Raw genomic sequence first — 21,695 nt, 5'->3', positions numbered from 1 at the left:
GTGTTGGCTGTGTATGAACAGGATAACTGACCGTATGTCTGCGTGTCGTACGCCGTCTCTCCCTGCTTGATGTGTTCGTAGAGGTCAGACTCCTGCTTGGCGTCACTCTGCCTGCTGTCCTCAGAGCGCTCCGTACTCTTCTCCACCGTACGCAGACGCTTATTAACTCTCTCGTTGTAGTCACCAGTGGATCGCTCGTTGTCTGCCTGACCGGGTTTTCTCTTGAAGCTCTGAAAAAGTAAATATAAAATCTGTGATAAGAATTAAAATCCAGAGACAGGTACTGGAGGAGTGCAGACTGATCAGATTCTCATACCTGAGTCTTGTTCTGAGTCTGCGTCTGTGAGGCCATTCTCGCTGTCAGCTTGGACTGGTGGCCCTCTGATTGGCTGGCATCAGCAGCTCCGCTCCCGTGCTCCTGACACACCACAGCAATGGAAATATGTATAAGCCATCTGTGCAGCGGCTTCTTTAGACCCATATTGACAATCACAGACAGACAGTGACCTCTAGTGGCCTTTGTTGTTTTTATGGGAGAGAAGGCAGAAGTAAGGTGATGCAATATTAAGAGCAAAAAGGTCCATCTGTTGTGACTGTTGGGGGAGATGCATAAACACAGGACCTACACCCAGGAGACCAGAGTTTGAGTCCCATGTTGACATTGACTGTAACGTGTAATGTCATGTATGTTATTGAAACACCTTAAAGCTCCTGTAAGGAGTTTTTAACAGGTTATAAAACAGACTGAAGTTAATCCTGATGGCTCTGTATGAGCTACAAAAGCACACAGACCATCAGCGACAAGTTATTTCTGTTAGCGTTAAATTTGGTGTATAAGATGCATTTTTAATACATTTCTTTTCATCTAAAAAGTGGGCTGCGTCTTGTAAACCGGTGCGACCAATATCCCAGTATAAAATGCAAAAATAGGTATTTTATTGTGTTACAGTAAATTACCCAGACGATGGCGCTAAAATCTAGCTAAAGCTTCGTCTTGGACATAAGCCGCTATGATCGCCAGTGCAGCCGCCATCCTCACAACTATCAACGTTACCGTAGGCTGAGCTCAACGACAGCAACGGTTAACAGGATTACAAACTCAAAGCATGGTGAAAACAGATGGTAGGCTGTAATCTGTGTGTGTTTCTAATGTGTTGAAATAACTTGTATACATGTTTTCATTAATATGTAGCAATAGAAAACCTTTTTTCACTCTGGGATACCCCCAAAAACGGACTGTGAATTATATTCCGGATTTTACTGTATTTCTTTTTAGGTAAATTAATGTGTGTAAGCGCTGCTACCCGGTTCTTGTCAGACAAGGAGATTAACAGCACGCTGCAGAAACTGACTTTGTTTACATTTTCTACATTAAGATTTAAAGTGAGTGATACGTTTGAAAACACGACTTACATATTCAGCTCAGTACAAGATCAGCAAAGAGAGGAGACGTACAGCTTTGTCCACAGGGGGCGCCAAAATCCACACAACATGAAAGTTACTTACAGGAGCTTTAAAGTGAAAATCTGGAAGATTTTCATGTAAATAAATGTCTGTTAAGTCTCTATCTATCGCTGAATGAGGTAACACAATGGTGATTGAGCCTATGGCCCACTGATGAAAGCCTTTGCATTTGCAGTATTACAGACTGGGTGTCTGTGGCGACTTTAACAGAAAAAAATCCAAAGCGGCGCCCAGTTAGTGACACGTTTTCCATCAGCCAGCAGTGGTTGGTCTGCCAGAGAGGGTAGGCGGAGCTAAGCGGCTGCTTTTCCGGTCTCTGCAAGTGTTGTGAGTAAACAGTAATCTACTATGGCTGAACAAACAAAGAAAAGATGGATGACTACAGATACAACTTCAACAAGAAGTGAAAATCCAAAGAAAAAGAAACAAACTCGACGCTCAGATGAAGCAAACAGTCTAAAAAGGAAAGCGACCGTCAGCCAGGAAAATCAAGAGTTACAACCGGAGCCAACCGTGGACGTCACACATGCAGCACTGTCTGGATATCTGGGAAGTGTGCTCCCGCAATTACCGTTTATCGCCAAAGAGAACAAAACTGAGATCTTTAAGATTATTACTTTAAAGCCCCTGTGAGGAGTTTTTGTCTGGTTATGAAACAGACTGGAAGTAATTCTGATGGCTCTATATGAGCTACAAAAGCAAACCAGACCATCAGCGACAACATTGATTATTTCTATATAGTTATTTTTAATGCCTGAAACTGCTGGTGGGGGGTAGGTGTCAGACGAAGCGATTAACTGCACCCTGCCTTTGTTTACATTATCCAGGGCAAAAGTGAAGCGTACTTGTAGCGCACTTATTTAAAAACTCAAACTCTATCTTTATTTCTACGCTTCAGGTATTTGTCCAGTGGAAAATAAATATATAAATAATAAATAAATATCAGAGTGTAGGAACAAAGACCTTGTGTGGTATGATGGCTTGCTGGCCCTGTGCAGGGCTCTGCTGGACTGTACACTATATTTACACACCAGAGGGCCCTGTCAGTATTACTCACGCCCCTCCCTTTGTGTGTCTGCAGGTGTAACATCATCATGCAGTGAGGTGTGCATGTTCACCTCCTTGGCCTGGTCTCTCTCCGAGGCCTCTCCTGCGAGCTCCACAGCTGTTTCACTCTGAACGTTCTCTTCTCCGGTCTGACCGTCTGTGTTGTGCTCCTTCCTCTCCGCTGACTCTGGCTGCTCCTCGTCCTCACCGGCCCCTTCCTCCTCCTCCTGTAAAAATCACAAGTCAGTGACACATGACAAAACTATGTTTGTGATCACACAGCAGCCATGTGACATACTCACCTTTGGTTTGTGTCCTTCATCATTAGGAATAGTCAGATCTTCGTCTCTTCCTGCCTCCTGTCCTCTCTCCTCTTTCTCCTCCTCTTCGTCTTTCTCAGCAGACTCCTCGTCTCCGTCTGCTCTCTCTCCTCCTCCCTCCTCCTCTTCAGTCTTTGGCTCCTGAGCGTTCTCTTCTCCTGGTTGGTCGGTCTGATCTTCCTCCATCTGCTCTGCTCCGTCTTCCTCCTCGTCTCCATCTTTCTGTCCCTCCTCCTTCTCATCCAGAGACGTGGTTTTATCGTCGATGTCGAATGGGTTCTCCTCTAAAGAAGAAAACAGAGCAGAGCTGTGTTTTAATGTCAAACAAACCCAGCATCTCCTCTGTCTGTTACTGGTTACTGCTTCTTATAGTGACACATTTAACACAGTATGTGTTGCTTCTAGAGCTGAAATAACTAAATAATTGATTGACCTGAAGGCTAATTGAAATTAACCTGCAACTTAAAGATAATCATGTTTTTTATTTGAGCTGTTTTGTGAGAAAATATATCCCAAACACTCACTGGTGACGTAGCGTTTTCTCTCTGTTTTGACCTTTCCTCCACACACAGACGGCGTTTTACGTCACTGAAAATGGATCTTTTATAAAACTGCAGTCAGGGTGAAGACTTTTAGAAACTCTACACGGAGACGTGTAGACGGGGTAAACGGCGTTTGTGGCTCGTGATGTCAGGCTGTGCGCCGTTATCTCCTTTGTGAGGCGTCACTAACGAGGCGACGTTCCTTGCAAAATGACTGACGTGACATAAACAGTGATGCTTCTAACCTCTCTAACAGGACTTTTTACATGTTTAAACCATAGACTGTATAAAAAGATGGACGACATGACAGCTCCCTAACAGTGAAGCCAAAACATTTTGAGAAGAGACAGAAAAGAGAAACAGCTGAATCAGAGGGAGGGGGCAGTGAACCACACTCTACTTTTTGGGGGGTGTCGCAGCTCAAAAAGGTTCCTATAAACACAATTTTACTAGTTTTTGTTTTAAATTTGTGACTTTCTAAATTTATTTGCTCCCAAATTTGCCTTTTTTATTTTCAAGGTCTTTCTTGGAATATTAGTCTTCTCCTCTGGCTCTGTTTTGTTTTACAATGGTCCTAACACACTGCTGTAGTTAGTTGAATAAAAACTTAAATGTTTATTTTTTTCTCACACAATTAAGACAATAACTGAAATAAGAATACAGCAGATTAATTAAAAAACAAATCGAAAATTAAGTTTCTGTTTTCCATTATTTTCTATTGACCCCCTGCTGTTACAGGCAGCACAAATCGGACTCGTTATTCATCAGCAGCTCTCACCGTCCCCCTCGCCTTCTCCCTCCCCGTCCTCTCCCGCCTCCTCCTCCTCCTGGTCCAGGTTCAGATCCTCGGGCAGATCCATGGCCTCAGTCTCGGGTCTTTTATCCTGCTGACCGTGGTAAGGGTCCACCTCATTCTCATCAAACTCCCTCTGAGGAACAACAGGTGGAAACACATCAGAAGCCATGGTCAAGGTGTTGTAAGTATCTGATATTAGTCCTGAATGATGATTAAAGTACCACAGACTGCTACTGTTCAGTGATTGTGTATCTGGATTTCTTAAAAGGTTACCTCGTCTCCTTGTTCGTGGATTTTCTCTTTCTCCTCCTCCTCCATCTGCTCGTCTTTGTCCTGGTTCTTCTTGTCTTTGTTCGGATCTGCGGCGTCCAAGTTGTCATCTTTCGCCACGAGCTCTGATTCCCCCTGAGAGAACCGTGTGGACAGGTTGTTGGAGCACACACCGACTAAAGCAACATCTACCTGGATTAAAGAATGATTCAGGTCTGTACCTGGTCCATGCCCTGTCCAGACTCCTCCTCCTTGTCACTTCCTTCCTCCTCATCGTCGTCTTCATTGTCGCCCCACATTCTCTCATCCAGAGTGTCAGTCTGTCCTTCACCCAGGTCGCCCATCTTCTTATCCAGCTCCTCCTCGTCCTCTTTGGAGGACTCATCGTCTTCACCTGCAAAACATTCAGAGAAGTTAAATCACTCATTTCTCACATATTCACATTATTTATCATTAATAATGTCCTAATCAAAGACCACCTGATGTTCATAACTTTCTTACTTGGCTTTTATTTTGAAATTATCTATTAAAGTAATTACCCTGTTGACTTAACACGAGATGCCCAGGTGTATTTATACTGTATGGCCTAAAGTGTATTTGGTGGAGACCGTATATATTGATAGTTATTGTAACCTGGTTCCTTCTCGTCCCCGTCGTGCATCTGTCCGTCAAAGTCCTCTGACATCTCGATGGCGTTGTCCTCGGCCTTGATGTTTTCTTTATCCTGCTGCTCCTCCTTCTCCTGACCCTCCTGGAATGAGTCCTCCACCTGATCGAGAGGACGAACGCAGACTCATGAGAAATGTTGGTCAAAAGATCCTCAGAATACAAATTAAAGGATTGTTACTCAGCTGCAGGAAATCAAAGAGTTCAAATTCACACGAACGATGTTAATCAACGTCAGCACTATTGAAGCAAAGTCTGGATTTCTTATGGCATAGTCACAACATGTCTCTATGGAAGCCTGGAGAGGTAAAAAGAAATTCAGGTAATTTTTTTCAGTCTGATTTTAATTGTTTTCTCTTGTGTGTTTATAATTATGATGAGGAACGGGTGAAAAGTGAACAGGTTGAAAGAAAAAAAATCCTCTTCTTTTTAAAATATAGGGTGGTGGTGCTGTTCAGCCTCTGGTGGCTGAAATGAGTACTACAACAACAAACACTGGAAAAATTAACTATCAGATGGGGAGGCTCTTTTTTCCCTGTTTGAAAGGTGAAAAAAAGAAAAGGACTTTATTGCCCATAGTTTTTTTTACAGTCTGGTTAAAACACATGAAAAAAAACCTCCTTCTTGGCAGGTAGCTGCGTACCAGCAGAACGTAAACACAGCTGTGTCAGTGTGTATGTGTAGCTAACTAACTCAGCTAGCGAGATGTCAGAGAGGACAGCGTTTACTTTGTGGAAATATTCACATTATTCTGAAAGTTTGGTCTAAGAGCCTGTGTTGTATTGTTGTCGTAGAAACAGCTGTTCCTAATACTGTATGCCTCTGCCCAGTTCACTGTCAGACTGTTAGCATAATAAAGAGCTGTAAAGGTTATACTGCATCTGTCATTCCTGTTATTATGCAGAGTTACAGATTATGGGCCGTAAACGAGGCTCTGCAATGATGGTAGAGTACAGACATTCAAAGGTAGACGTACAGCAGGCTACACACCATCCTCACAATGTAACCCACATGTAAAACCAGTTGCAAAGGAGGTTTAGTTTTTGGTAAAACGCGTTTTTCTTATTAAGATCTCAGCATGATTACTGCTGACTAGCCTTCCATTCAGAAAATGTTAGTAAGAGGACCATGAGTTGAGATTATTTAGTAAGAGACTGATTCAGTAAAGTCTCAGATATTTCCTCGCCTGATCTTCGTTCTCGATCTTGTCGCTGACGTCTTTGTTGCCCTCGCCCTCTCCGATACCTCCGCCTTCGTAGTCGTGAAACTCTGTGGCTCCTTCTCCGTCTCCTCCGGCCATCAGCTCCTGAGGCAGGCAGAAACCCTGAGGGGGGAGCAACAGTCATTAGTCACTGCTTTTTTAACTTGTATTACTTTAAAGTAACTGCTGTTGTTGCCGTGTACCTTCTGTGCGAGCTGAGTGAAGATGCTGGCGAGCACAGACAGCAGCTTCCCCGTGCTCCTGTGAGCTCCCACGGACACGGACACGTAGTACCGCACCACGTCACAGTACACACTCAGCAGAGGCTCCAGACGCACCAGCATCCTGCACGCTCTGCTCACCTCCTGAACACACACACGGTTAACATGGACAGATGCTAACAGCACTGCATGAAGGTACATTACAGGTAAGAATAAATGGGGGTCATGGTCAGGTAAGCAGTCTTTTAATGAGTAGAATCCAGACCATGCAGCACACCTGATGTGCAGCTGTTCTCGTACCTGCAGCTGTGGCGACTGACACGAGTCTCTGTGAGTCCTGAGGCGGCTCAGCAGCCTCTCCAGCCCGCCGCTCACGTCTCCCACACACAGAGCCTCCACCTCTGCTTCCAGATCCTCCTCCAGGAGGCGGGTCAGGTGACCGGGCTTCAGTAGGTCCTCCACGGGCTCCTCCTCCTCCGTAGCACCCTCTGGAACATCAAATAATACCATGAAGACCATTAATGTCTGTTTCTTTTAAAGACCAACCCGGGCTGATTGTTGTTTCCTCGAAAGACTGTTGCTAACACACTTCCCCTCTGCATGCCTACAGCTTCTTCATCCATCACAGGATGGCCAGAAAAGACCCGAAGGCCAGGAATGTAGAGCATTGTTAACATGCATTGTTCTCACCTTTCTTGACTTCTCCGTGCTGCTCTTGCTGTTGCTCTCTCTCCCGTCTCTTCACAAGCGTCTGAACAGCACACAGCAGAGTGTTGATGTTTGTCTCCAGCTCAGCAGAGAACTCGGCACAGAAGGGCGGCTGGTCATCTGTTAATGAAATAAAGACAGGGGCTGAAGAAGTACAATATTAAAATAGTATTTCATCAAACTATAAAGTCTGAATTATGCTTTAGAGCAGGGGTGTCAAACTCAATCAGAGAGGGGGCTGAAATTAAGAACTGGGTCTAAGACGAGGGCCGAACGGGGTCAACATTATTTGGACAACAGACTTAAATAAACCAACAAATGAGTCATACAGAAATATGAACTTAACTGCTCCAAATACGTCTTATAGAGTTCAGAAGAAACCAAAGATATCAAAAAACAACCATATTTAAAATAAGACATATCAACATTATTCATTTGTTCATGTCTCCCTCTCTATCAGCAGTTTTTCACGGAGTCATTTCCAAAAACGTTTTATCACAGGCATCAAAAACTATAATTTTTCCTCAAGAAAATCTTAAATATTCTGTTTTATATTCACAACACCATCAAGGAAATGATAATAATTGAGATGTGATCAATCTGGTGAAAAAGTGCAAATATTTCATCCATAAGCAGTCTACCTGTGATTACAGGTAAAGGTGCAAAAAGAAAACATATAAGTGCATTCTGCTCTTATGCCCGAGCCAGATGCTTGGTATCTTCTCTTGGCTGCAGGTTCATGAATGTTTGGGGTTAGGGTCTGAGCTGTGGACACTCTCAGGATGGAGTGGAGGTGTGTATGCTTACACAGGTATGTGCTCCCAAACATGCAGAGCATTCGAGCAGCTTGTAGGCGGAGCTTGGGGCATCGTTTCGGAGTTCTATCAGCTCCATTTGGATGTTTACAGGTGCTCTTTACACGACAACTACGAACAGATTACTGAGCAGTTCAAATTTAAATTTCCGAGCTCCAAAGTCGGAAAATCTCTGTGTGAACTCTGCCAGGTCCGCTCAGTTTATCAGCAAAATGCGTGGTTGGGAACACAGCGATGGAGACCTTGTTTCTCATTGTCTGGCAGCATGAAAGTTACCCAAGTTTCCTCGCTGCACCTGAGTCTCCCACAGGCGCAGCTTGGCTCAAGCTAAGCTCTTACTGCATCACACATAATCTGTGATCACACAGTCCATCACTAATGCTGGAGGTTTAGCGCAGTGAAAAGCTTTGTTACATCGCACAGCAGGTCCTCGCAGGTCTTGATTGGCGCGCTCGCCGCGGCAGTATCAGCGGTGTGCATGCTGTGTACCGACGGGCCTTGAGTTTGACACGTGTGCTTTAGAGGGTAATTATAGTTCAGGCTAAATTCCCTTATGACAACAAGTTTACTGTGATATTATTCTCAGGCTGACGGGTCAGTGCATTCACCTGAGTTATGGTGTCCCAGGGAGAGCAGCTCAGTCTTCCAGGTGGTGAACTCGGTGATGCTCGCCTCCACCTGTCCTCTGACGTACTGCAGGCTCTGTGTGATGACCGGCTGGCTCTCCTTGGTGCCGACACACACGGCCGGTGTGAAGAGCTGCTCCACGCCGGGCATCTGAGCCGCTACGGCTGCCAGCTGGTCGAAGGCTGAGCAGCAGGTGACAAAGTGTTTCCTGTGGAGAGTAACAGAGGTATGGGGATGTTTCTGTCTTCTGTAGCTGTGTCTTTATATTTAAATAAACTCTTAATAGTGCTGATGTTTTACCACGTGTGGAGGACTCTGTCTGACGTCTGCTGCGCCACATCATCCAGCTCCACCTTCAGGCTCTGCGTCTGCTGCAACATGGCATTCAGGTTCTGGTTTAGCTGGCACCACGCGGCGTCTCCCCTCCTCATCAGACAGCCGGGAGGCTGGCGGTGAGCTGCGAGCGGGGACGGACACCTCAGGGTGTGCTGCCTGCAGCTGCTCGCCTCCTCCTTCTGCTGCAGGTCCTCGGGGCAGCACTGATGCAGCCAGGCCAGCTGCTGCAGGAGGGTGGAGCACTGAGCAGCCAGGTCCTGACCTCTGCTGACCCAACCCTTCAGAGACTCCTGAGGCGGGAGGGTGCAGCCCGGGTCCTCACTGCGGCTCTGGAGGTCGGTCTTGATGCCCTGGACGCTGTCTGTGAGCCTCCTGAAAGTGTTGATGACACAAGAACGGACAACAAGTTAAACTACAGCAAATAACAACACTAGACTTCCCTTGTCCATCCAGTAATGATCCTCTACATTGGAGTAAAATACTGCTCTACACACTCATTCCTCTGCTGTGTTAACATGTTGGTCTGACCTGAGATGGACCCACTGCTCTGTGAGTTTGGACAGTCGTCTCCTCTGTCTGAGGAGCAGCTTGAACAGGTGAGCGGAGAAACCTCGGCAGCGCTCGATGTTCCCCAGACCCAGCTCCTGAAAACACAATCAGACATTCACAGTTCAGACTAACCCTGGACTTTTTGGTCAAAACATATAGAGACAGAGAGTCTTCATTAACTATGTGTCAGTATGTGCGACTCGCCTTGGCGGCCTGTTGCAGAGCCGTCTGCAGGGCCGTCCTCCTGGCCCACGAACGGTAGAAATACTTCTGACATCCATCCCACGCTGTCAACAACTCTGTGAACAACCTGCAACATCAAGAACACACAGAGAACAGCTTTACGAGAGCAGAGAGAACACAGACTCTGACTGACCCTGCATTAAACCTGGTTCTCCTGTAAATTTAATAAATAAATACTTTCCCTGAAAGCAGGGGAGTCTATTGGCAGTAGTAAAACAGTATTTACATGCTCTCAGCCGGCTCCTGGCTCCTGACAGCAGACAGAGCGGTGCTCATCTCGAGCGGCTGCAGACACAGGGTTTTCTCCGGCTCGGCTGTCCTGTTCCACGTCAGGCCTTTACGGTACGACAGACCTGAGAGAGAGAGCATGGTTCATACACAGAGGTGGGTTTTTCTGTCTGACAGCTGATGTGGTACCTTTACATCAGAGAGGAGAACTGACCTATTTCAGCGAGCATCTTGAACAGGTCTGACAGCGCTCTCTGCTTCTGCTGCAGGATGTGCTTCACCTCAGACTTCTGCTTCTCTTTCTCTGCTGACGTGTCGACGGTGAGACTCTGCAGGTCCCGCAGGTTACTGATCACCTCACCTGGAAAGGACAAACATTTAACTATTTAATGCTGGTTTACTTTTTTTCTCAATGTTATCCTTACCCTTGTTGCACTTTTGTGACTTTGAAGTAGTTTATTTAAATTATTTCTAATGAGTGTGGAGAAAGAAACATGAGCGCTCAACCATATTTAAAAAATGTCGATTCTTCTTATATTGACAGCAAAAACAAGGAAGAAACAACTAACAGATATAAGAAACAGAGCACAGGTAATAATTACAGCTTAAAGGAATTCAAATTTCAAAGATAGCTTTGTAGTTAATCTCGCCAGTTGTCTCTCTCGTGTCGTGTATGCATTCATTCATAACAGACCCACATCAAACCTGCCATAAAATTAGAGACCTGTGAGGTTGTACAGATGCACAGGAACATGCTCAGAGTTATAATATTGACACAGTTCTGCACACACTATTTCAGTCTGGACTGAAGCGGTAAACCAGCAGGGCAGTCGTGGTAAATGTAAATGATCCTGAAGGGGGCGCTAAAGGAGAGGATAACATGTTAGAAAAGTGTATCTGTTCCGAGTAAATATAGTGTCAGTCTGCCCATGAGACTCTGGTTTTTACTGTGTGTGAGTGTTTTCCTCACCAGTGAAGCAGTCCAGGTCTTCAGCCAGCTCGGGCACCGGGTTTCTCTTCAGCAGCTGGACGCACATTTTCTTCATCTTCCTGGACAGAACGGGCAGACGAGCCTGCAGAGACGAAGCTTCTACTCCTTCTTCTGGGGCCTCATTACACTGAAACACATCATTAACCATAGGTTATTCATTCATTACTCAGTATCATTAAAGACATAATAATACCTGATAATATATCCACTCTTCGTGCTTTTGAGACTCATACCTCCAGATCCCTGCCCTTCCCAGGGGGGGCGCTCTTCAGTGCCTGGTGAACCCGATGGATGGGTGTCTCCTCCGGGTTGTCATCCACACTGTCCAGGCTGGCACTGCTACCCTGCTCCACCAGAGCAGGAACGCTGGGTCCATTCAGAGCCTCCTGGAACTTCTTGACAAACTTGAAGAGAGTCCTGAGAGGAAGGAACGAAGTAAGAACAAAGTTGGTGTCATTGAACTGTGTCCTAAAACATAAAGATGACTCATAACAATACCAAATCTTACCGATGTGTCTTCTCCACTGACTGTTTGATGGACCAGAAGCTGACGTCGTTCCACTTCGAGATCTTGACAAAGTCCTGAGGACAAAAAATCAAATCACATTGTATGTTCAGCAGGTGCCTGTGCTGTAACACGCTGTGTTAAGACCAGAAGCAAAGCTAATTTTCAACAGTGAGATTATTTGTCTTCACTCCGTTATTTGTAGACACAACCCCGAATATACCCCCTTCCAGATATCTCAGAAAACCAAATGCCGTTGTTTCTGGGTCGATAACATCATCCATAAACACACACAGCTGGCTTAATCTAATAATAATTCTACATTCCTACAACACCCAGCATGCATTGCACCCCTCCCTCTGAAAGGCACGACCCAACGACAGAATCTGAAATACAATGAGAATATTCCGGTGGATCGTCTAAAAAATCTTCAGGTCTGCAGTCTACATTTCAAACCTGACGATTCTGAACGAGACATGACATCGGAGGCGGCGTCCTAGATTGAGGAAGTGTCGTTTAGCAAGCTCCCAGGGCCCATTGGAGAAGCGGATAGCGCCCTCCAAAGGCACAGAGTGAAATTGCATTTTATTCCTACCATAATGGCATTAGCTCCCCATAATAGCATGATGGGACTGAGGTTGAAAATCAGTGAACTGGCCTTTTGAATCAGCGTATGAACCTCCCCCCAAAAATTTCTGTGATTTAATGACTGTAAACAGGTTGAAAGGATGCTGAAATAACGACATCATGATGCAGATTTGCGAAATGTCTGAATTGCTGTTTTGTGAGGTCTGTCTGCAATACGACAAGGAAGCTACTTTTAAAACGCTTGTTTTCTGAATGGAGTTTGGTTTGATCACTTCTGATGCAAAGTCAGAACATCAGACGTCTTTGCTTTGACTTTATATGTAAAAAAGGGGACACTGATACAAACCTTGAGCTCCTTCTCGATGGGCTGTCTGAGCTGTGTGATTCTGGTCTGGATGCCGTCGGAGAACTGGCTGTAGTATTTGTGCAGGTTCCACAGAAGACTGGACAGAGACTCTGTAAAACAAAGAGTCAACATGTCATCACATCAGTAGTACAGTCTGTTTACTACATGTTTGACCGCTAACTGTAGTTCAGGAGGTCAAATGTATTTTGAACTTCAGAGATGAGATGGTTGTTTCCGTCACACTATTGAGTTTATTGGAATCCAATCAGTGATGTCTGAGATAGTTTGATGCATGACATGTGGACAACAGAGAGGGGAGCACAGGGCTGACCCCGTCTGGTCAGCTGATCAATCATTTTGTCAATATCAACACGACCAATCATGACGGGAATAAATGAGAAATTGTTTCTCTCTGTAACAAAAAGTCTGATAGTGGAAGGCACTAGCTCTGTGAGTCCATACTGTGCAGTTTGCTTATCAGGCTCAATTGTCATGAAAACATGAGGGGTCGCTTTCATTATGTAGGGGTCAATAAGTCAACTGGTGGAATGTCGTGTCAATTATTGTATCTAAAGTTACATTTAAAGGGATAGTTCCGATTTTCTGAAGAGCACTGCAGCTCTGACTGTGAAGGCAGAACGAGCCCTGGATGCTGACGTAGTTCATTAATACCTGATGGGAAGACGAGTCTGAAGAGACCTGCAGTTTTGCGATAATGTTTTTGTTGGGGACTGTGATGAACTGCTCACTTATGCAATCATTTTAGCAGGTATATATAAATATATATATATATGAAATGTGACTTGAAAATCACTGGTAATATGTGTGTGACTGTGTGATGAATCTTGTGACAGAAGCAGGTGAAATCTGGTCGAAACATAAACGTTTAATCAACGTCTTCAAATAGTCGTTGAAAAAATGTTTTTAACATCTTTTAAACCGTGGCCATAGTCTTTTTTTAAATGTCATTTCAACAGAAAAATACTGTAGACTTCTATAGAGCATTTATGGGGAAGAAGCCCAGGTAACTGACCTTGTCCCGGCTGGTTGGAGACCAGCAGGAGGTGGCAGTGGAAGCTGAGCAGCGTGGCCAGGCGGGTGTGAAACTCTCCCAGGGTGGAGCCCTCCATGAAGGCCTGCAGGGTGGAGGACACTGAGGAAAGGGAGAGACGCTCCACCTCCTCAGCTGGAGAGGACAGAAACAGGAAGACATTTGTTTCACTTTGTGAGCCAGTTTGACTGCTATGTCCTTCAGTTTGTGTCCAATGCATACTGATTATTTCTGTTGTAGCAGTGATTTCATAAAAGCTCTTCATTTGTCTTTTTGCAGGCACATATAGAGATTGACAAGCATGAATGAAGAGATTAGCTTGTTTTAGCTTCACTTTATACACAAGTTAAGGGGGGGGTTAAGGGGTTGTTTTCACTCAGGTAATTGAAACATTTTAAAATAATTGATTGTTCTTGTCATATAAACACTGGGAGCCTTCATGTTTGTACCTGGGTCAGCTTCCGTCCTCTGCTCCTCCAGATATCGCTCCACCAGCTGGTAGATGGAGAACCAGTGTTTGGTTGATTTCTCAGTGTGACGCTTCATTGCGTTGTCCAAACTGCTCGACCAGCAACTACACAAGAGGACAGGACAGGAGACCTTTACAATCTACACACAGGAACTGCAACTTGTTTTCTCCGGTTGAGAAAAACAGGATAAATTAAGGACTCTTTCTATCTATCTAAGGACATTTCTATCAGAAGTACCACAAACTTTTACCTGAGGAGTTCAGCTCTCCCTTCTCTCAAAAGTTCCTGTCGTTTTGGAAAGTACTACCTCCCTAGCAGGCACTTTTATAGGGGACAGAATTATGTCCCAGAATTTAATTAAGACCCTGGAACCGAGTGGTTGTATGCCTGGGTGTAACGTCCGACCTAGAGCTGAAAGTCACGACGGACTTTAAGTTACGCCCTGTGCACCAATTAGACTTAAGCCCTGTTTGTGTTGCACCTGGGTGCATCTTTTACGCCTAGGCTGGAGCAGGCGTAAGTTTACAAAGTCAGACTTAAATCCATGGTAAAACTAACTCACAAAACTTAAAAGAAAAACACAGTGGCAGCGCGTCTTGTTTACAGGATGATTATTGAAAGGACATTAAAAAGAGAGACCAACCGTACTCAGACTGACCCGCTGGAAATCTACTTGGAAAGTGAGCTGATCAAAATGTTTCATTTTTGCAGGCAGGTTCTGTTTGAATTATTTAAAGAGCTCTCCCCTCAGCTACAGCATAACAAGAGAAATAAGTGAAGAGAAGCAAGGTGAGCAGATTAAAGGAGTTTTGTGAACAAACACTAACATACGGTGGAGATGAATGAAGCACAGTTGTAATTGATTACGATAGAACAGGTGATGTATTGTTCGCTGCAATACCTCCCGCCCTGCTCCCTTCCCCCGTCACTCGCACGCCGTGAATGTTCCCGAGTATTTCCTGCTGTGTTCACACACCGGGCGACCCGGATTTTCTCCCGACATGATACTCAGTCGCTGGCAGGAAAAGGTCGGGGTAATGTCGGGGTCAAACGATTTAATTTCATCATCCATAAAAAATATTTCTCTTTGATTTTGTTTTGTGTTATGCATATCTTGTGTAGAAAATTTGAGGGGAGAAGTTGGAGAGTGGAGACGCATGTTGCTTGGCAACAGTCACTGCTTTGCAAGTGTTCACGTGGATGTGCATCCTAAGACCGGGCGCAGCTACGACCGGTGTCAGGTATGTGTGATGCATCGAATAAAGAAGTCGGTCGTAGCTCAGTCCGTAGTAAGAAATAAGACCTATTTTTTTAGGTCACTAGGCTCCTGGTCTATGCCCTGGAAAAAAACCGAGTTCCTCCAAATGTTCCTGGTCCCTGGTGTAAGTTCCTGCTATGTAAAACTTAAAGTTATCTAAAAAGTTACATAAAAAGCTGCCTAGTGATTGAAGCCCTTTGTGTCTTACTTGAGCTCCAGTTTGCGCCACTGGATAATGAGCTGGGTGACTGGTTCCAGTTCCTTCCGCAGAGACACCGCACGGCTGGCGTTGTTCTCCCAGTCCTGAAGATACAGCAGAGAACAGAACTCACCTCTGAGCAACACACTAACATTTGACACACCGTAACTTACAGGTTTGTATATTTCAAAATGCCCTAAACATGATGCTAACATTATCATGCATAGAAAGTATCTTGCTCACCTGTGCTTTGCTGAGCAGGATCTCCAGACCATTGAGGAACTTAGCCAGAGGACTGGCCAGACTGAAAGCCATGATCCTCTCTATCACCACAGTCAGCTGGAAAACAACAGGTTTACACATTAAAGCAACAAAGTTTCACTCCTCATCTTATATTACTTTCTCAGGAGTTAGTTGAGACCAAAAAGGAGATGAAAGGAGAATAATGTTGATGTTTTAACAGCTTTAATCTTTGAAGGTATCTGACCTGTACGAGCGCTGGGTGCTCGGGCCAGTCGTCCAGTCTCTGCCTCACTGCTGCACACAGCTGCTCCAGGACGGGCAGACAGAGACGAGCTTCGCTCATGTTGGGCTGCTGGTAGAAGTCATACGGTCCCTCTGAGGTGACAGACAGACCACCAGGACCCCCCGAGCCCTGCACCGTGTTCTGGAGGAGGGCAGAGAGCAGCAGCTCACTGCCGGTCAGCTGCTGGTCCAGGTCGGAGTCTGAGGTGGAAAAAGAGAGTGGACATTAGAGTCAGAAGTTCTGATCTCTGCAAGCGAAAAACAAAAAAGATCCTTAAGACAAAGAACTGACCAATCAGATGATAAAAGCGTGACATCAGAGGGGACGCGATCTGATAGGAGGAGACCAAGGCTGTGATGTGCTCTTTGCTGTGATTGGCTGGCTTTGTGCTCTGGTACCACAGTGATCTGGCGTGACCCAGACAGAGACGCCGGTGGACCTGGACCACTGTGTTCATGGCAGCTGCAGACAGGAAGCTGCTGTCACTGGTCTCCTCGTGGTTCTCCTCCTGTAGCTCAGTGTCTGCAGGGCCCTCCAGAGTGGGCTGGGACACAATGTCTGCAAAGTCCTGATGGAGTGCAGACATATACGAGATTGTAAAATAAAATGAATGCAACCTTTTGTAATGAAATTGACCTGCAGAATCTCAGCATCTAATGTAGAAGACTGACAAAGGGCTCGGTTTAATCCACCTTTGTTCCAAATCAGACTCAGTCAGGTCTCTGTTGTGTGTGAATACCTTGTTGAACTGGGGGAACTGTTGTCTGAAGTCTCTCTCCTCCTGCTCGTCCTCAGTCAGCCCTGAGCCGTGCAGTCTGCTGCGGTTGCGGTACAGACTCGCCTCCAGCTGCTCTCGCTCTCTCTTCTTTCTCTCCTGCTCGTCCCACTCGTTCACCAGAGCCTGAGGAGGATCATGTTACAGTCAGCACAGGGACAGCACGCATTTAATTTATAAAATGTGGCAAAAACTGCAATTCTTATTGAATAGAGTCAAATGTTTAAGGGGAATTCTTGTATGTTTAAACTTGGATCCTGTTTTTAACTAAATGACGAATAGTTACAAAAAGTTATTGGATTGGTCCAGTTGAATGCTTTGGCTGTGAAACAGGCTGTAAAGGTAAAAATAAAGTTCTTTCTTTTTCCACTGAAAGGCTCAGATTGTTATTCTAAGTGTGTGATAACATCACAGAAAGGATCCCTACAGAGATAGACCTTTTTGTTACAGAAGAAGATATATATGTTTGGTATATGTTTCGTCTGATTGGTTTGAAATAAACTATTTGAATTGAATTGAATTGATTTAATTTAACCACAAACAGACGTTACAACGCTCTCTGCAAAGACACCAGACTCCATTGACAAAAACACTCATTTAACCTTGCAAACCATAAGAGTTGATTGCCTACTGCGACTTCAAACATTTTTGTGATATTGTGTGTTATACATTATTAATACAAATATTGTATTGGATCTAAGCCGTTTAAAACACCAAAGTGTCACAAAAAAACTAAACAAATAAACCGATCTAGGCAGCTGTAGAGCAGTAACTCCTGTTTTCTGTGAGGCAGAATTACTGTTTTTGTCAATTGAGTCTGGTGTCTTTGAAGAGAGCGATGTAACGTCTGTTTCTGGTAAAAAAACCCATCTTCCTCTGTAAAAAAAAGGTCTATCTCTTTCTGTAATGTTGTCAGACAGTATTCATTTCTTTAATGAAAATTATGAAGATAAATGTTTGTCAACCATCTTTTTTCCATGACGAAGACTCGCTAAAAATAGATGGTTGATAATAAAAACTCTGACCACACGAATGTTTTGTTTTTGTTAACGAGACGAGACTAAAATGTTTGTGGTCAGACATTCAAAATGAATGATGTTTTCCCCACTGTGCGTCTAATCTGTCTCGTCTGTCAAAATACAAGCAATGCATTCCTGTAACTGGATGAATTGGGTAAAAATCTGTTAACAATCTGAGTCAATGGAAAAAACTAGACCTTTTAGTGGACGCACTTTGATCGGGCACATCTTCGAGAATTACGTTGCTGTCTTACAGCCTGTTTCTTGGCTGTCAGCTGGAGTAATCCCAAAACTTTCTGTACGTGTTAGTTATTTATACCCAAAATATGTCAAAGAAAAAAACAATATGGCCCATGTCCAAATACTTGAATCCCCCATTAACATATAAATCAGTGGATTTAGGTGAAACCTTCATCTCTGACCTGACAGATGTGTCTGAAGAGGCTGTGTGTCTCATGGCTGAACTCTCCTGTGGACAGCGTGTGGCACTGCACGTACAGCAGAGCGTTCAGGAGCAGCGTGGAGGACTGGGGGACCACGTGCTCGGGGTCCTGCTGCTGGGGCAGAAGCTTCCCCAGGCAGCGCAGAATGTCCATACAGGACCTGGAGCAGAGGAAGTCTGCGCGGGACAGGTAGGACGGCAGGCTGGGGGACAAGGAGGGGAAGGCCAGCAGGCAGGACACCAGCTTGGGCAGACCGGGTACAGATGTAAGAGAGGAGGCCACCTGTGCGGCCACCAGCCTCATGCCGTGACGGAGCAGGAGGATTCCAGTTCGAACAGGTCCGACCACATCAGGGTACAGGGGGTAATCCTCCAGCAGCCTCTGGCAGAAGCGCTGCTGGGAGTTCTGCCACACAGCCTCCTCCTTCAGCAGGCCCTGCACCGCTGACCTGGACTTGGAGGAGGAAGAGGAGCTCTGCAGGGCCTTCAGCAGGTGAGACAGGAGGTCTTCCACGGCAGACGCCTGTCCGATGCTGCAGAGGTAGTGCTGCAGCTCCTGGAAGAGGCGGCCGTACTGAGGCTCATGAGGGCGACAGGCCTGCTTCCTGGAGAGCTCGGCGATCTGCTCCTTCACCTGCTGCATGCGGATCCACAGGTACCTACAGAAACAATTCCCATAATGTGTGGTTAAAATAAGACTCAGATATCGTTTGTAATCAGAATTAATCAGACAATTAATAGTGTGCATCCCGCTTATATTGTGATTTGGAACATGCAGCTGGTTCTGACCTGATTCGAGGATGCTGGAAGCCGTCGGTGGTGCTGCTCTCCTCCAGCTCTGCTCCTGTCATCAGCTGAGACGACAGGCTGCGTCCTCTCCACTCCTCCTGCAGGAGAGCCAGCTGCAAGAAGAACACACAGAGGGGGACAATATAAAGATCTGTTTAAAGTGTTTCTGGCTTAAACATCTTAACAGTGATAACCTTCTTCAATACGTTATATAAATACTGGGTTGTTTTTTTTTCAGAAAGCAAAATGTGAACAAAAACGGACCTCCTGCTGAGCGTAGTTGAGTTTGTAGGCCCTCTTCACAGCCGGGTCAAAGATGGTCTGAGGGGTCCACACTTTGATCTGCAGCAGGCCCATGTTGACCCAGAACACTCCGGAGCGGGCCGGCGGGTTGGAGCCCTGGACTTTGCTCTGGACGTACTGCTGCAGGCAGGTGACGCAAGCCTCCACCAGCCCGACAGGGAGAACATTAGGAGGCAGGAAGTCTCTGAAGACGGTCTGGATCTCCTGGGCTGCTATCAGAGGGTCGGGGTCCTCCACCAGGCTCTCGCAGCTCTCCATGTAGCCCTCCTGCAGGCTGGGGGGCAGCAGGTCTGCCATGCTCTGCAGCTGCCGACGCAGGGAGGCCCCCTGGAGCCTGATGTCTGTGCCCCTGTGGAGGTGTGGGGGTGATTAGTTAACCCAGAAATGATAAATGTTTGTGAAGAACTTTTCTAATGTTTTAATCTACCTGAAGTCAGCCAGAGCCGGGACGGCCATGTTGTCCCACAACACAGCAGAAACGTCCTGCAGCTGCTGGATCCGCTCCTTCCACTCCCCCAGGCTGACATGGGAGAGAGTGAGGAGGGCCGACGCCGACGGCTCCCATCGGCCTCTAGTCTCACTGCTGCTGAGAACTCCCAGGATGCAGTGCGACCACACAGCCTTACTAAGAGAGGCTGGTCCCTGAAAGCAACATGGACGCGTGTTAAAGCAGCACTACAATGAATGATCAAATACAGTGAAATAAACAGGGGATGTTGAAGGTCAGTACTTTGCGGTCGGCACCGTGGTGCAGCTTTGGAGCTGGAGGGGCCTCAGGTCTCAGAGGGTCCCACTTCAGCCACAGGTCAGGGTCAGAGGTCACACTGCTGGTCCACAGGGCAGCCAGAGCCTCTGTGAGCAGCTCACACCACACAAACTGCAGCTCCTCAGCCGGCTGGAGGGAGAAGAGTGAAGAGGAGCGTTACGTTAAAGGAGGCTTTCAGGCTCAGAGGCAAGAAAAGAAGATGGAGAGGTGAGGCCACAGATTAAAACATGGGATGCTTCAAATACACGTTGAGTGCCTAAATTGTGTTGGAAAAAAAAGGAAAGCACATTCTTTGCTTTGACTTACTTGCATTGGTCTGAGCACATTTCTGATTTAGGTTGAAAAACAAAAGTCAACTCATGCGAACGCCTGAGGTCCTTGTTTTTGGGTTATTTACATCGCCTGGCGTGTATTTGTGTGCTCCACTTTGTATGTACTACGTCACAGGCCAACAGGACACTCTTATAATTGTATTGTAAATTAATTGACACCAAGTTGGAAATTTGAGCAATGCTTCATTAAAAAAGGCAAAGCTGTTTCCTACTTCACTGAAATGTCCCTCAGTGTCTATGACCTGCAGACTTTTAGTTTCCACATCACACTTGTATAAGCTGTACATACAATGGTCTGCACAGTGATGCTCAAACATCCAACCAAAGTAACAATATGCAAAAGGAATGTCTGACTTTAAGCCAATCAATGAAGCCTCTTTGCACTGACCCGGTCACTGCTGAGCAGGAACCACAGCGGCTGCAGCTGACTGACGTTCATCGGTGTGGACTGGAGGCAGTAGCGCAGATGTCTGGAGAGTTCTCGACGTAAGCTTTCCTCAGCCTCTGGGTCACTGAAAATAAAAAAGAAGAGTTCAATAAACTGTTTAAAGATCAGTCCCTGTGAATATTTGTTAGTTTAGAAGGAGTGTTACCCAGGAGAGAGAGCGAGGTGCAGCAGGTCGGTGCTGAGCCGCAGCTGGTTCAGCACAGCCAGCTGCTCCATAAGGGGCCAGAGCTGAGCCCTGCGGCTGAGCTGCTGCAGCTCCCCCCGGGCCAGGTGAACTCCTTCTGTTGGCTCCTCCTCCTCGGACACCGAGCGGACCTCCAGGAGGCCTCTGGAGGTCATCTGACGCTGCTGCTGCTCCACGCTCAACACCAACCTCTCCAACACTCCTGACGGCAAAATTAGTGAGACATTTAAATATTCTTTCAAGAAATATCAAGTGATGACCTGCAAGTCCTGTGCTGATAGTCTGTCTGTGTAGTCAGCACAGCAAGAAGACAAGTCTGCAGGTAAAAAGGTCTTTGTCTGACTCAAGCTCACCTGACGTCTGTGGATCCAGCTGGTTGTTTGCCAGCAGAACGAGGCCCCAGGCCTCCAGCAGGCTCTCTTTGACATCCAGCCCGAGTCCGGCACCCTGAAGTCGGACCAGCTCCTGCCTCAGAGGACCCGAGGAGCCGTCCAGCCTCAAATCACTCACATCCAGAGCTTTACTGAGCAGCCTGAGCCGAGATGCACACTCAGCCACTGACTCCAGCTGAGGACGAAGACACACATGGTTTGTGAACAGAGTCAGATACTGGATTTAAGTACTTTGTTATTAAGACTAGGCAAAATAACATGATAGTGCAGAAATAATT

The 21,695-nt window shown here is 46.0% G+C and overlaps 1 protein-coding gene across 1 annotated transcript in view; it reads right to left on the bottom strand.

The window, feature by feature from the left end:
• The window catches only part of mdn1 (midasin AAA ATPase 1), a 53,111-nt gene that overhangs the window by 5,782 nt on the left and 25,634 nt on the right, over positions 1 to 21,695 (bottom strand). The window contains exons 56-92 of the mRNA XM_069686280.1: positions 21,379 to 21,592; positions 20,987 to 21,227; positions 20,782 to 20,905; positions 20,026 to 20,190; positions 19,723 to 19,937; positions 19,257 to 19,644; positions 18,993 to 19,105; positions 18,184 to 18,862; positions 16,707 to 16,868; positions 16,259 to 16,535; positions 15,929 to 16,167; positions 15,685 to 15,780; positions 15,451 to 15,545; positions 13,964 to 14,088; positions 13,497 to 13,649; positions 12,464 to 12,573; positions 11,533 to 11,606; positions 11,258 to 11,441; positions 11,004 to 11,151; positions 10,248 to 10,394; positions 10,032 to 10,158; positions 9,767 to 9,872; positions 9,542 to 9,657; positions 8,978 to 9,385; positions 8,659 to 8,885; positions 7,218 to 7,355; positions 6,828 to 7,015; positions 6,510 to 6,671; positions 6,292 to 6,429; positions 5,073 to 5,208; positions 4,661 to 4,833; positions 4,443 to 4,574; positions 4,152 to 4,302; positions 2,814 to 3,115; positions 2,583 to 2,738; positions 317 to 418; positions 32 to 230 (exon numbers count right to left, since the gene is read on the bottom strand). Of these exons, the coding sequence (XP_069542381.1) occupies positions 32 to 230; positions 317 to 418; positions 2,583 to 2,738; positions 2,814 to 3,115; positions 4,152 to 4,302; positions 4,443 to 4,574; positions 4,661 to 4,833; positions 5,073 to 5,208; positions 6,292 to 6,429; positions 6,510 to 6,671; positions 6,828 to 7,015; positions 7,218 to 7,355; positions 8,659 to 8,885; positions 8,978 to 9,385; positions 9,542 to 9,657; positions 9,767 to 9,872; positions 10,032 to 10,158; positions 10,248 to 10,394; positions 11,004 to 11,151; positions 11,258 to 11,441; positions 11,533 to 11,606; positions 12,464 to 12,573; positions 13,497 to 13,649; positions 13,964 to 14,088; positions 15,451 to 15,545; positions 15,685 to 15,780; positions 15,929 to 16,167; positions 16,259 to 16,535; positions 16,707 to 16,868; positions 18,184 to 18,862; positions 18,993 to 19,105; positions 19,257 to 19,644; positions 19,723 to 19,937; positions 20,026 to 20,190; positions 20,782 to 20,905; positions 20,987 to 21,227; positions 21,379 to 21,592 (6,910 nt within the window). The remainder of the gene's footprint in view (positions 1 to 31; positions 231 to 316; positions 419 to 2,582; positions 2,739 to 2,813; positions 3,116 to 4,151; positions 4,303 to 4,442; positions 4,575 to 4,660; positions 4,834 to 5,072; positions 5,209 to 6,291; positions 6,430 to 6,509; positions 6,672 to 6,827; positions 7,016 to 7,217; positions 7,356 to 8,658; positions 8,886 to 8,977; positions 9,386 to 9,541; positions 9,658 to 9,766; positions 9,873 to 10,031; positions 10,159 to 10,247; positions 10,395 to 11,003; positions 11,152 to 11,257; positions 11,442 to 11,532; positions 11,607 to 12,463; positions 12,574 to 13,496; positions 13,650 to 13,963; positions 14,089 to 15,450; positions 15,546 to 15,684; positions 15,781 to 15,928; positions 16,168 to 16,258; positions 16,536 to 16,706; positions 16,869 to 18,183; positions 18,863 to 18,992; positions 19,106 to 19,256; positions 19,645 to 19,722; positions 19,938 to 20,025; positions 20,191 to 20,781; positions 20,906 to 20,986; positions 21,228 to 21,378; positions 21,593 to 21,695) is intronic.

Source organism: Semicossyphus pulcher, unplaced genomic scaffold (assembly GCF_022749685.1).
Source record: "Semicossyphus pulcher isolate SPU_LCO1_2020_fin unplaced genomic scaffold, fSemPul1.0.p SCAF_11, whole genome shotgun sequence".
Taxonomy (NCBI): Eukaryota; Metazoa; Chordata; class Actinopteri; order Labriformes; family Labridae; genus Semicossyphus; species Semicossyphus pulcher.
This window is presented reverse-complemented; position numbering and strand designations above follow the sequence as displayed.